Source organism: Calonectris borealis, chromosome 9 (genome assembly GCF_964195595.1).
Source record: "Calonectris borealis chromosome 9, bCalBor7.hap1.2, whole genome shotgun sequence".
In the NCBI taxonomy this organism is placed as follows: Eukaryota; Metazoa; Chordata; class Aves; order Procellariiformes; family Procellariidae; genus Calonectris; species Calonectris borealis.
This window is the reverse complement of record NC_134320.1, coordinates 6,351,237-6,366,292: the sequence shown is the minus strand read 5'-3', so window position 1 is coordinate 6,366,292 and position 15,056 is coordinate 6,351,237. Positions and strand designations below refer to the sequence as shown.

The 15,056-nt window shown below is 43.4% G+C and overlaps 1 protein-coding gene across 5 annotated transcripts in view; it reads left to right on the top strand.

The window, feature by feature from the left end:
* ITM2C (integral membrane protein 2C) overlaps positions 1-15,056 on the top strand; it is a 47,360-nt gene that overhangs the window by 4,370 nt on the left and 27,934 nt on the right. The window contains exons 2-6 of one of the 5 annotated variants that reach the window (XM_075158117.1): positions 3,374-3,474; positions 9,012-9,165; positions 10,131-10,316; positions 12,631-12,749; positions 13,835-14,057. The exons of 1 other annotated variant lie outside the window; for it this stretch is intronic. In XM_075158117.1, the coding sequence (XP_075014218.1) occupies positions 13,958-14,057 (100 nt within the window). In that variant the 5' untranslated portion in view covers positions 3,374-3,474; positions 9,012-9,165; positions 10,131-10,316; positions 12,631-12,749; positions 13,835-13,957. The remainder of the gene's footprint in view (positions 1-3,373; positions 3,475-9,011; positions 9,166-10,130; positions 10,317-12,630; positions 12,750-13,834; positions 14,058-15,056) is intronic. 3 more of the 5 variants (XM_075158118.1, XM_075158119.1, XM_075158120.1) reach the window with 3 other exon arrangements.

Here is a 15,056-nt window from a genome sequence, read left to right as displayed (position 1 = left end):
CTCATGTAAGAAGTGCAGTTATTTATGGCTAATCATTTTTTTCTCCAGTTGTAAAGAGTTTCTCATCCAGTATCATTGCTGCAGGTAATGTGGTTTCCTATAGGCCACTATTTGTATGTCATTAGAAAATGGCGAATAGGCAAAGCGAGACTAGATCATGAGTACAGCACATACGGGGCTCACAGCACTGTCAGGCACAGGAGTATTTTGACAGTGATGTGGAGAGGGTTGGGAGCAAATAGCAAAGTTTGACCAGAGTGAATCTTACTAACGGTTGAGGTGCCACAGGTTTGGCATGGGGCTTGGTTGACCAGGTGATGTTAGGAAGCCAGGTGCTATCATCACCCACATACAGCTGTGTAGGGCACTAAATACCTGGAGTTGATAACAGATTTATAAAGCGGCCAGTGTTCACCTCTGTTTTCAAAATGCTGCCCTGTTTATATAAACCCTTATATTTGGGTTTCTGGTGTCAGATGGCCTCTGTCAGTGAGTGAGCTTTTGCAATCTTTCCTGTCGCTTCTGTGCTGTAGGTAGGTGGCTGGGAGAGGCTCCTTCTGATCTCAGGCTAGCTGACAGGCTTTTATTACAGGTGAACCTTGCTCTCTAAACAGTCAAATGGTGTCTGTGTCATCCTGTGACCAGACAGCAGTCTGCACTGAATCTTCTGAACTCAGCAGAGGAGATCAGATCTTTGATTTCCTGTTCTCTATTAGTCCTAAAAAAGACTGTGTCTGCTGCAGCAGTTTGATTTGCTGTGCCGCTACCAGAAGTGACAGGTTTAAGGACTAATCTATGCCCCTAGTGCCCAGATTCAGACCGACCCTTGCAATTTGCATGCAAGGTAAATATCTCAACCAGACCCTGTTTCCCTCCACTGCTGTCTGTCTTACTCATTAGCACTCTCAGACAAGAAGAGGAGATTGCAAATCAAACGGCGTTTAAATCGGTGCACCAAAGGGACAAATGAGCTCAAAACATTGCGCAGACAACTGGGGTCATGGCCTGACGTGAAGGCTGTTCTCGGGACTGGCCTGCAGCCTTCCTGGAGAGCACTGGGTGATGATACCCATGTCACTGTTACTTGTTGCTTGAGTGAAACTGCTTTTTGTGCCAACGTTTCCACCCCGCTCCAACCTTATCCTGCGGCACAGTTTAGAGCTGTTTGAAGGCTGCTGGAAATAATGCTGTCTGGAGCAATCGGCTGGAGTGAGGTCCTTCAGCCTGTAGCTGCGGAACCTCTGGACATGTGTGGTCTGCTTCTGAGAGGTCTGCAGTGTCTACAGATTTACACTCACTGTACAGGGAGGTTTTGCTTTCTTTGGAGGGGAAAAAAAAAAGTCCACAGATCGAGGGTTAAAAGTCCTGTGACAGCCAGGAGATGGTTTTAATTTGATTGTCCCTATCTTACAGTGTGGCCTTTAACTTCAGGAGGCAGAAGGTAAGTGAGAAGGTATCTCTACCCAGACAGAGTGCTAACAGTTCTGATCTGAGGTTCTCCACACCTCAAAGAAAACTCCTGTGCCAAAGTGGGGGTTTTCTGTCTCTTTTTGCCTCCACAGCAGCAGAGGGCACAGAAGCAGATCTGGGCCAGACACTGGTTGTTCCTGGTGACATCGGTTTCAGGTTTTGAATCTGGCTTCCTTGATGTTTCTGTGGATAGTGTGGCCTGATCCAGAGCCCACTGAAACGTAAAAGATTACTGGTGGCTTAGGGGGCTTTAGACGTGGCCTATAGGACAGTCCAGGTCTCAAGGCATTCCTGATAAGTACTGAGTGGGCAGACGAGAGCCTCCTTTTAGCCGAATACTGGAGGTCAGGCGTTTTTGTTTATAATGCAAACAGAAACAAATGAAAACCTTCTCCTCCAGCTGTAGGAAAAACTTTTGCTCTATGAGCAAAGGACTGGAGGGAGTCTGCTTTCCTCTGGATTTGTCTCCAATTCATGTTCCCTGTGCAGGCTTACAGGTGGGAAGCAGCATGGAGGTGGCCACTGGGGCTCTACATGTGTGCATTGCCCAGTTTACTGGAGCCAAGCAGAGTTTGTGCCTTGTGTGGGGTGAAGGCAGCCAGCGAGGGAAGTGGGGTGGGTAGGAGAAGACAGCTACAACTATTCCCAGTGTCAGTGTGGAGCTGCTGAGTGGCAGCAGCCAGCAGGGATGTTACTGTGGAGTGGAAGTCGGGGTACGAGGGGTGAGGGAGCAGGGATGGGAGCTGAGAGAGGAAGGGGATGGGAGAGATGAGGATGCTCTCCTGAAGGATGGCTCAGGGCTGAAGGGGACTGGGGAGGAGGAGGTGGTTCCAGCAGGGAGGAAAGGACATGGAGATGGAAATGCTAGCTCAGAAGGCATCTGGGCGTTACTGGGAAGTGCCTCCTCCCTCACTGGAAAACTTATGTCTGAGCCTGTGTCTTGCAGGTGGAGATCCCTGTATGGGGCTGCTGTAACCTTCTGCCCCGCTCTGTAACTGGGGAGGATTATTGAACACCACCGCCTGCCCTGCACAGCAGGCACCTGTGGCACTCGCAGCCACGGCTGTCAGAAATGAGGCAGTCACACAGGGCCATCTGAAAATCGTAGGCACCGCCCTTGCTCTGTATGAGACTGGGTGCTCTGGCTGGACTGTCTCCAGCTGAAAGTATCCAAAATTGATGTGGATCCTCTGGGGCATTGCGCAGTTTAGTTAGTCCAAGCCAATTCAAAATGAAATGCTGTGTTTTGATCCTCTTTACAAATCAATCTTTTAAAAATTTTTTTTGGCAGAAACAACCTTTTTCCCCTCATGGAAAATTTCTGTTTTCTCAGAAATGGAATTCTCTTTCATAAGATCTCCCCTATGGAAAATTTCCAACCAGCTCCAATTCTAAAACTTGATGCCAGAAAACATCTAGCAGGCATTAGCAGAGGGTGACTCGGGGTGTAATGTATCGTTTAATCCTAACTAGGGCAACATAGCCACATGAATCTGAGAACACAAGCAGGCGCTCAGCATCCCGAACTCAACATGCAGTAGGCAATCCACCAAAAACACACATGCAGAACAGGGAAAAAGAGTTATAATCATTTTTCAGTATTGAAAGCTCAGTTCTGCCTGAGAAAGAAACTGGCAAAGTGTCATCAGATGTGCCATATCTGCTGCTTCTTACTGACTTCCAAATCCAAAGTGTTTGCTTTAAAAATAAGAAGATGAATTTTTTTATTTTAGCAGATAGTTTCACCAACAACCAGTCTGAGAGAGAAAAAGGTTTCCTCCTCCTATAAGAAGTATGGAGAGGAGAAAATTACCTGGCATATTTGCAGGCACAACAAACTTCAACACTGAAGTTGGTTCTGTTGATGCACAAGAAATAATAGTCTCTAGTCCTTCTCCCACAGCTCTGCCGCTGCTTTTCTACTCAAAAAAGAGACCAGCCAACTGAGAAAGTGCCGTTCCCTTCAGCAGAAAAAGGACTTGGGATTCAAGCCTGTCTCAAAAGGTAACTTAAAGCCTATTCATGGGAGCAGTGCCCAATTTAGCGCACATCCTGGGGAAAAAAGCAGGCTTCTGGACAGGAAACATGGCTTGGCAGTGCAAGACAATATCATGTTGGGAAGGGAGAAGGAGGGAGGAAGGCAGGTGAAGTGCTTCAAGATGTGGTAATGCTTAAGTGTCCTTCCACAGTGTGTTGATGGGTCTCTTTTTGTTTTCTTGTGGACCGTATAGGCTCATCTTTTAGGGCTGAGCTCACAGGCTGTGATCAAGTGTCTCAAACTTGTGTCCCAAACACGGACTTTAGTGTATGTTACGCCTATCCAGTCACTGGAGTACTTTTCTAGCCTCAGCGTAAACTGCTGGCTTGCCTGCCTGACTTTGATATGAACAGAGCAAAAGAAGTGGCTCTGATTTGGGTTTGGGTACGTGGTGTCATGGGCCACCACTTGGTCTTCAGCAGCAGCCCAGCACTGCTACGTCAGCACAGCTTAGGGGCAGAACTTCTGTTTTGAAACATACGTGGATGCAAGTCAACGGAAAACATTTCTTGGAGCCTGAGAACTGACCAAGTTGTTACGCAGTCACTTCCCACTGCTGCTCACTGGAAGTCCCAATAGCACAGGAGATCTTACCGGATGAACAAATTGATTATTCCTTTTCCTTAAGAGGGACTTCTTCCAGACACACCTAGAGAGACTGTCTACAGACTAAATTGCAATAAAGATCCAGCCACAGACCCAACAATATAAATTATTGTCAAAGGCAATGAAAAGGTGTTTTATTTATCACTAATTTCACTCCAGGTATCAAGGACAAGTTTCTTCTGCCCAAGGATAGCTGTGAATTTTTGGAGGGCTTTTTTTTTTTTTTAAAAAAAGCTAAACCATTAGCAATTTAGAGATGTTATTTTTTAAATATAAAATATATTTTATATTCAATTATAAATATATTTTAAAATAACATAAAAAAGATTTTTTAATTATTTTTTAAAAATACTTCTTGCCGCTGAACTACGTTTGGTTTAGTTTGGTTTTTGAATCCTCAGATTTGCTGACTTCCATCTGCAGCCTTGAGAATCCAATGCAAGATGGGCACTCACCAAATGTCCTTACCAATGTACTTGATCCTGACTTGTGCATGTCTTTGATGCTGTTTGCCTCGGAGCCTTCAATTCTAGGCAAGCCTTCAATTTTTAATGTAAAAGAGATGCAGGAGTGAAAGAGTAAGAAAAAACCCTTTCATGTCCTCTATGCATTATAAAAAGGGGGAAAAAAGTAGTCCAGAGGTTCTGTGCCCACTTGCTTTGTAGGCCTCCTTTGATTTTGTTCAAGCACTTGTATCCTGTTTTTTGCGTTTTCTCTAGCGTGAGCCTTCCCCACGAAGAAACAGGTGAATAAAGTTTCTCTTGTTTGTCATTATGTAAAATGTGAAGCTTTACACTACTGCCTTTCAGGTGCCGTCAGGAGCTGCTCTTGCACTTTGAAACAACAGACAAATTCTTACTGGCTTTTCCTGTTGTTGGATCTCGTTTTTGAGAATGATAAAAATGAAAGTCATTTTTAGGCAGCATTTCAGACCCATTTCATTTCTTCGGGTTACAGAGTTGGAAGCACTCAGCGTTTCACTGCTCCTGCAGGAAAGACCAACCAAACGGTTAATGAAGGAAGTCTTGTTCTTCTTGTCTAAAGAGTTGAGCATGGTTGCAATCTCATAATGGCAAAGATTTCCACCAGAGCAGCTATTGGCAGTGCTGAAATGTTCAGTTAGACTGTTACCTCTTCTAAATATATAAACATAAATATGTATTTAAAGAGAAAAAGGTAGAAAGTAATAGGAAGATAAGTCATGCAGGGTGATAAGCAAACCCCAAATGTTCCTTGTTTATCTTGTATCTTTGCACTGAGGGCAGTATTGCGTAATGTCACAAGTGCTGAATATTTTCTTTAGCGAAGTGATTTTAATTAAATTCACTGTTTAAAGTTCAGTTATTCATTAAAGGTACCCATTGTCCAGAAAGACATGCTGAACTTGGATATACAGTCCTCTGAAGGGGACTGTTAGGAGTATGAACTAGGAAAACATTATTTTATATAATTCACACTCAAAAAAACGTGGAGAGTTCCTTGGCCAGTTAACTACATAGATGTATACTGTTCGCCTCGGTTAGTTCATCTGACAGTTTCAAAGTGACACTGTTCACTGTCTGACACCAGCAAATCAGGGCATCCATGTCCTTCGGTTTCTCTCTCACAGAATCTGGACTTTGCTGTGCTGTTAGTTGGCTCTCGCAGCTGGGGCTGAGCCTCCGCCTCCCAGACAGCTCCTGCCTCTCCTTTCACCGGCGTGGGAGCCCTTGGGCGTTCCTGGTTAGTGGCCCACCTCTGAAGGGCCTTTTCATGATGGAAGCAAACAGATGCAAAAGCTTTGCAAAATTCAAGCTGCATTTATCCACAACAGAGAGTGTACAATTCTCAGCAAACAATAAAACGTTTATTCATTTCCACGCTCTTATTTTTTGTTTTCCACTGCTCAAGCATTCTCTGTGTTGAGGTTGAATCTTTCAGGGCCCAGTAGCCCTCTGCCAGCAGATGTCTTCTTTCCTGAAACAGAGAGGCCCTGTTTTCTCCTAGCATCTTTTGCCGTTGTCTAGCCTCAGTGTAAAATATTCTTTGCTGTAGAAATGTGTTTGTTATTTCTCTCATCTGCCCAAGGTTCCTTTCTCTCTGAATTTTGTCTTTTATCTTCTCAGATCCAGCACTAGTTTGATCTTGTTTTCCTCTGCTGGTGTTATCCCATCATCAGCCAGTGAGAGAGACAGACAAGAAAACTGGCTTTATCAGGAACAGAGTCATTCATTTGTTCTCCAGAATTATGAAGGGCTTGGCTTTTAATGGTCTTTGCTCAACCTATGCGTGGATAAGCAGGTAAAAGACACCATGGTGTTTACTTGGCATAAGGAACATGGGGCAATAGGCAGTGAAAGATGGTCAAAAGATAAGAAAGCAAACACTTAGGTTTCAAACAAATAAATCTGATTCAAGATGTTTCCTTACCCACTGAAGCGTCAGTGAAGCTGTAACAGCTCACTCTATTTGTGAAAATTTAAACTGCAGCACAAAATCTGAGTGTGCTTCAATAAGGGGAAAGGCTTGAAAAGCTATGACATACTTTTTTGGTTCTGTTAAGACAATGTAATCTCCTACTATCTAGGAAAGCGTGATCAAAGAGACACTGTCTTTGGGGATTGCAAGTATCTGCTGGGCAAGTAAAGTAAGTGATGTTTAAAGGTCAGAGCGCTCTGTTGGTGGGAGGCGTATTGAAAGGGCAAAAGAACCATGGAGGACTTCCTGCGTCATTACAGCAGGTGCTGTATGAAGTTGAGAGAATAGCTGAACAAAGCAAACCGCAATGATGACAGGACGTTTAAAGCAAAATGGGGAAATTATGAGTCATCCCTGTTTATTAAAGTGGAGGGAAAGAGATTTCTGCCTCGGTTAATTTCTCTATAGGATATAAAGGCAGCCTTTAACAAAAGGGGAAAAAAAAAATCCCGATTCTGCTTCATTCCCTTTAACCCAACTAACTAAAATCCCTTTAGACTATGGAAGTTACCAATTATGTAATGTTGTTACCAAAAAAATCAGTATTTTTCAGGAGTCTTGGGTTTAATCTTTCTTTGTAATCAAAGTGATACGTTGCTTGGTTGTAAACAAACACATCTGTACTCATGAGTGTTTCTCAGATATCCAGAGCTAAACAGCATTAGTGAAACCACGTAGTTGAGGGCATGTCCTCAACCGTATGCAGTGCTCATATGAAGTATGAAGACACCCAGACTCTGAGTTACATCACCGGTCTGATTACCTCATGCAGCTCTCCTGGTCTGTCGCCCAACTAGTGGTTCAGGGCAAGCTCATGAACTGCTCTGCTGTGTTGTGCCGTGAAGGCTTGCTTGCGAGGCCTTAAACAGATAGAAAGCACAGGTTTGTTTGGAATAGATCATCCCTGTGTAATAGATAATGTATTGATTGGGAATTTATTTTATTGGATTTGGTGTTCCTTAGCAAAAGTTTGACTTCCCAAAAGGAATGCTTATTTGGAGGAAGACCTTCCCAATGCATTTTCCAAGATATTCCTGCTGTTTTGTACAAATTTATACTTCAGACCCTCTAGTATGTTAAGTGACCTCTTCGTCCATCAGAAGCGTTTCCTAAGAGCTTTTATGCAAGCTCTGTTGCTTTTCTGTTGCTATTTATTACTCTGGTAGTAAATCAGGTTGCACATGTTGGATGCCTAAGGTGCCAGCTGTTACACAGGTGATGCTCTCCGAAACAGTCCTCCTTAACAGGGCAGGCTGATGCTGTCAGGAGGGCTCACTCCTCACGGAGACTGGCCATATGGTCTGTTACTATCCGTCTGTTGGTATGAAGATAAACATCTTGTAAGAAATGAGTCTGATAATGTGCACAGTGTGAGAGTGTGTGTAGGGATAGGTTAATGTTGACATCATTAGTGCTTGGTCACCTAGGTGATGGATCTTGCTGCTATAGTAACCTGGAGGCTACATTACTCATCAAATATGAATTTTAACAAACAGGAATGTTTTAAGGTGTTTGTATCTTGTGTTCCCTGTAACTGTCTGTTGCCCTTTTAAAATATTTACAAGAATTGTAAAATGAGACTTTCAAGTAAAGGTTTTGTTCCCCATTTTTTTCTTGGAATTATGTCCTGGGAAAGACATGATGTTTATGCCCAGGCACTGAACTTAGGATAAAGATTTTTGAAGAAAAGTAATGCTATTGCTTATCACCTTCTGAACTCTTCCTCTTAGGACTGTCCCTCGCTAGGGAAGCTGATATTTTGACTTGTATCCAGAGGAGTTTGAGCCAACTTAATATATGTATCTTCAGGCAGCCACATGGACTTTCCATATACTTGTGCCGTCATGCATACCTGCAGCCACGTGCTGTTCCAGGGTCACGTCTGGAACATGGATATTCTGTGTATGGCTTGTGGTAGATTGTGGGACACTGTAACTTCTCTTTCTTGACCCAGAAATGAGGTGCTTTCAACTCATTAACAGCATAGTATGTTCATTCAGAGCTGCAACCTTATATGCTGCTGGGTAAGAGATTTTCTTGGATTCAGACACCAGCGTGTTTTGGTGTGTCACACTGAGATCTATGAAAGATGATTCAGATGTCACAAGAGCACAGAGTGGCAGATCAGCTCATAAGATTACTGATTTTGCGTTTGGATGACTATATAAAAATTGGCTTTGTGTTTTCAGGAGTCCCACAGTATATGCCCTCCATTACCCATAGTGTGTCATCTTTTTCACTTGGACAATAAAGATAGTAGGAGATTTTTTAAATTCCTATATGGTGGTACTTAATGCCAAAGAGATTTTTAGGTTCCTCTTGGCAGAACAGGATGGGACAATGGGAATATGTCCTGATGACTTGTGGAGGGACAAACTGGTATATCCCCCACAATCTGAGCTGGCTGCCTAGACTTTCTGCTTTTTGGAAAATTTTACAGGGGATGAATAAAAATCTGGAAAAACACTAACGAGATCAAAACCACGAATGATTAAAAATGAGACTGCCAACTTCCTGTCCCACTTATGAGAACACTCTAGGCTTAGCATGAAGATGGAGCAGGGCCAGCATGTGCACCCAAGGACTTCACCAAGGTAAATTTCCATGTAAACTGGGAGCCATAGAGTAGAGTAACCCATTCAGCAGAAGCAACTCTGTGGAAATACCCCAGAGGGTAACCCCAGTCATGCTTGAAATGTCCAAGAGAGTGCTCTGATATCCCACCCTACAGTACTGAAGCATTGCCTGCTCCTGGCACAGCCAGCTGCATGGCTGTTGATGCAGCTGTGTTATATGTTTTGAAAAAGCCTGAGAAGAATATTTGTTCATGGCACTCCAGCTGTAATATAAACCTGAAAATATTGTCTCTGGGCATTAACAAGACTCTTTAAATGCTCTACTGACCAGCATCTTCACTGGCAGAACAGGGACTAGCTGTGTTCACATGATCTGGTAGCTGACAGTTTCTTAGATGTAGGATTAAAGCAGAACACACATTCTTGGGAAGAGGGGTAATTGGTGGGGAGGGATACAATTTAATAGGCCTTGAAGATAAACATAGGGAAATGGAGGCTGCTGTTGGAAGATGCTCTGTACATGAAGTCATCTGGATTTGCTATGTCTGCGCCACAAAGAGAGGGTGAATAGAGAAAGATTGCCTTGTAGTTTGGGCATCTACTTGTAATCATTTGGATTGCCCTCATTCCTGGGCAGAAAGGTGTGAAGCAGCGTAGGGGGACAAGAAGAGAATGTATAGAGGGCTTGCTTTAGTCGCATGACTATCGTGCCCATGTACTTAGCTGGATTAGAGCTAATCTAACTATGTTTTTCATTGCTTGTCCATTGGCACTATTGGCTTCTCTTCCTGGTGGAGTCCAGCTGACCCTGAGAAGCAGTCTCTTCTAATTAATGAGCAGCTGCCCTCTATGTCCTGTGAGATTAGGCCAGCTTTAGAAGAAACAATAAAAAACAGTGAAGTGTGTGTGTGTGTGTTTGAGAAAGATTTCATAGTAGCTTGTTCTTCTAAATGTTTCACCATTAAATATTATTTCTTCCTCAGCCCCTTAGGAGGCAGACTCTGCCAGAAAGAATTTGCCTAGGGCTGGCAAGTTGGGTGAAGATTAAAGACCTGGAAAAACATCTTTCATGACTGAATTCTGCAAGGGGCCCTGATCTCAATCCCTGGTCTGTAAGATCACCAGGCTAAAGTGCTGCTGCCATGTTTGTGAAGCCGGAGCCCTGTCATGTGAGTGTACCAGACACTGTAAATAGGAGTGAGTAGCTACAACCCTTTTTTCCCTCAAAGGAAAGCCAGCTGCTTTTTCTTGGTCCCTTGGAAGATAAACCCAATTTCCATGTCATCAGCTGAATTTCAGGGTCTACCTCTCATTTTAAAGTTGTCAAGGATAGTTAATAGTAATAAGGGGAAGAGGGAGCAACTAAAATAGGTGGAATTAGGCAATGCTTCTAGCCCTGTATTGAACCGCTTATACTTTTATAGAGCTGAAGCAGAGGAAAGGTGAAGGTCCCTATACCAGGTGTTTCCCTTCAGGTTATTTAATGCTTGAACGTGTTTCAGCTGGTGAGTGCAAGGGGAAGCGGACAGATCATTCTCATCACTTAAAACTAGGAATAAATTTTGGTATCCTTTTTCCTCTCAATGATTTTCCTCTCAGGGTTGAAGAGTAGTGGCAGATCTGCCTACAAAGCACTTTTATTTGTTCACCAGGAAAGCTGATGGGTGAGTGAGCCAAGCCAGCCAAATTAGTGGGAATAGTCGAGGCTGAAGGTGGAGCCGATTAGGCCATGCTTGGTGCTGCGTAAGGGTAGCTGACCTCAGAGTAAAAGAGGCTTCTGAGTTTAGAGAAGTCAGCTACCATAGATATAGATGCCTACGCTCAGGGTTTGAACAAAAACTATTTTTGGTGAAGGTCGTCTTAGATGTCATCTTTGTTCCCTTGTCCCTGGGACCTTCTGAACAGGAGCATGGCAATTACTAGATGTGGTTGAATTTGCTTGCTTTGGCTTTTATTTCATTTGGGCTGCAAAGCAGAGGATACTTAGATAGCAAAGCCTAGATTGATTTCTGCCAATTGCGGACTCCGAGCTTGCTTGAATTTGTATAATATGTGTTGATACTATAAATAAGTACAGCTTTGTCCCTTGTGCTGAAAACTCTTTGTCAACCCTGCAGTAGTGAGATTTTGTTAGGTATTAATTAAGTTACGAGTATGTATAGGATGCCATGTGTTGCTAGGAGGGATGGCAGATTCTTTCCATGTGACCCAGTTTGTAGTAGGTTTGGCTATGTCAAACAAGGTATCTGAACAAAAGGGTTGTTCACTGAGTCATCCTCCCAAAAAGAAGGTGAAGCTGAGGATGTCCGAGGAGTTGTTTGGCTTGGGTTCCCAGTGAGACATTTTTGACTGCATGTCTGTCTAACATGCTGGCCATGGTTTTGTTGTTCTTGTTTTTTCTCATTTTTTCGGTGTGTATTTTCAGTACTGCGTTCAAAGGCAAGGCACCTAAAAGAAGTTCCAAATCTAAGGAGCCAGGGCAAGAAGGAGGGTGCCTGCTGTGCCAATATTTTGGGCAACAACCAGGCACCAGGCAAAAATTTCAGTAAAGACAGAAGAGGCGAAAGGGGGGAGAAGAGATTCAGGCTCTTTCTGCTCAGTCCTACAGCCAGTTAACATTGAAGTCTCCATCTCCTAAGGATTATTAAAATTGCTACGGTGTCCAGTGATACTTCATCCCTCTTGGGTTCAAGGTAATGCTGGTTTTCTAAGCCTGTTACATAAAACCCTGAGATGTTCATCAAGATCTGCTAATTAAAGAGGTAGCAGACTTAGTTAGAGGATGTGGCTGTCATGAAACACCACAGCAATTAACTCTGAGCTTTGAAAAACCAGTTCTTCAACAGTCAAACTCCTGGAAAGAGACCACATTTTCTTTCCTCCTTCCCTGTGTAAAATCTGCTGGAAAACTGGTACTGGTATGCAGTGTCACACTCCTTTCTCTTCAGTGTGTTCTGCTCTTGCCAGAAAGTGCTTTACTCAGGCTGAGCATGCTCGCTCACTCTTAGCATGCCCTGAAGAAGAGGAAAACTGAGAGATAAGAAAAAGGTGAGGTGGCCTTTGCTCAGAGTACGTTACTTGCGTGATGGGTGGTGAAAACTGGGGGCTGCTGGTGTAAGCTAATACACACCTCTGGAAACTACCCAGCTTTTCTGTAGCTGACTAAAATATGCATTGCGCTCAGAACTGTAATTGCAGGCACGTACAGAGCCAGGCACCTGACACCATAGAAACTGGAGTCAATGGTGCTTCACTCCCCACATCCAAGACTGATACTGCGCTGCGTCTGCGCTAAGTAACTTCATCTGATGAGCCTGTTGGTTCAAACACTGCTTTTGCAGAGCTCATGACGAAGGAACACTTGCCTGCACCTGACAGAAGATAATTTTTGCCAGGCCTAATGACCTCATGATATTAGTCATTATGGTGAGGGGGGGTATCAGCCAGCCTCCCAAAATCCCTTCCCACTCTTTTGGTTTGCAGATCCCTGGCAAGAAGGAGGGGGCTTTGGTTCAGCTTGTTGCTTCCAGAGAAGACGCATGCCCAGGGCTTTTCCATATCAGTTGGCCTCTTTCAACATCAGACAAGCAGAATATTACAAGGTTGGTGCAGGTAGAGCAAAAAGTCCAGTTCTTGAATACAGAACTAGAAATGAGATGACAGGAGGGAAAGGGAAAGCAAGAGCTCAGATTACATCTTCTCTTGTACTTGGGGGTCCCTCTTTGGGACTCTCTGGGAACTGGGGAAGGATGCAGCTGAACACTCTGGGGCTGAGACCTCCCACCTGCCTTCTCCCACAACTACTTAAATCTAGTCCCACGCTTTTTATCTTCTTAAACCGACATCTCCCCTTTCTCCTGCTTTTGTTCCTAATCTGTATTTTAACACTTGCATTCATACGTAAAGGTGATGAATAGGGCCCTTCCCACTTCCTGGGCTTTCTTGGCTTTTAGGCCTGTATCCTGTTCTTCTCACTAGTGCTTTCCCACCAACCTGAACGCCCTCCCTGCTGGTCACAGCCTTTCCAGAAGTGTTACAAAGTGCTCGGAGCGGCATTTTCCGAAGTATTTTGATTTGTGGAACCCCTAACGTGTTTCCAGTTAAATTGTGGATACTTCTATAGAAAAACTCCCTCTAAGTAATAAAAAGTATAAACTGTACAACAGTTCTGGTAATTTTGTTGTCTCTGGTATGCTCCCTGCTCATCCTATGACATAAAAATACACATCGGGTATTTAGGGTGCTGTCTCCAAGCCACCTTTTTCGTTCCCTCTCTCACCACCCCTCCCCACTTTTTCGCACATACCTGCTAGGGGGTTTTGGTGCCACAGCAGGCACCAAATGTTAACAAGCATCCTGGCTCTGGCTTACAACAGTCCTGGCTTACAACGGTCCTGCCACCAGTGGTTAACTGAACTAGTGGTTCAGGTCAAATCCATTGTACATCTGGTCTGTGCATACTTTTTGAAACGTGGATACTTTTTTTTTTTTTAATACTGACCAAAGGATGCTAAGTGTTAGTCTTTTATAGACTAGAGTTTATAAAAATGGGATAACTGAGATGCCTGGAGCTCGCTAGTTTCTAGGAGGGAGACTAATCCAGGATAATTCTTGCTATTAGGAGAAAATTACTCACTTGTTATTTTTGAAGGACATAATGGTCATAGATTTCCATTTACCCTCCTAGGTGGCCCAGGGCTTCCTGCTGCTGCCTAACCATCAATTTTGTCTCGAAGAGAAAAGAAGGAACAAAAGACTCGATCCATGATAGCTGTAGTAGGGATCGACATGTTACCCCAGCTGGTGTGGCATGCACAGGAGTGACAAGAAATTCAGCTCAGTTCAGCTGCAGATGAATGCTGTAACTTTCCATGGAAACTACTGGATTGATTCTCTACCTTTGGCTACAGGTAATTGCTTTGCCTCGTGCAATTATGTGGGGTAATTAGAGGTAGATTATACAAGGAATAGCAAAACCCATCAGTGCATCCTCCACATTTGTGGTGTGTTCCTTTAAGAGTGATTATGATTATTTTTTTTTAAGCCCAGCCTGTCTCTTGCTTTCTACCCAGCTGATCAGTATGGCTAGGAAGGGAAAACAAAAGTATACTTTCAGCACATTACTGAGTTCTGCTCATTTTTACAGCACGCTATCTAGTTCAAGCCCTTATTGGAACTGCAGTGGAAAATCAGAATGATTTAAGGACTCTAAAATTCACATTTTCTTCCAGCCTGATATAGTGAGGGACTATTGATACATGAGGCAGACCTCTGAAATAGATGCAGCTCAGTCAATGACAAACACATTTTGGTTGGCTCAGAATATATTAAGGCAGTTATCTTGTGCTCTCTCTTTAATATTTTTTTTTCCTACATAAAGTGGTACTTTTTTGAAAGGTGAAAAGTGGCAAGGTAGCGGACAATTTCTCTAATAAAGGCTTATAAAGTTCCCACCGATCCATTACTTGAGAAGTGCTATTGTGCTGCTATGCTTAAAGAAAGATCAGTCAAGTAAATTGTTCCTGGGATTCAACTTAATTACATGCAAGAGATGGAAACTTTGTTATCAAAGACTAATAAATATCAGGTGGCTTTAATGAAGTCAGTAAGGTAGCAGTTTTAAACTGAAACCTGCTTGCTTAATAATAGAAAAGACAGTAGATTTGAGCAAGATGTTTTATAAGCAGCGTGTCACTTCTCCACTGCAAGGCAAGAGACACATTTTTTAAGCTGCGTTAGCGAGGCAGCAGACTTCATTGTCAGTGTTTATCCTCTAAGCCTCAGACTGAAGGGCCTATAGCTGGAGGATATTTCTCATTGAAAAATTCGTTCAGTCTGAAACCCGGCATATGATGACTAGGGTGATTTTTCTCAGTGCTTGTAAAGCCATTTATCCAGATATGTAAATG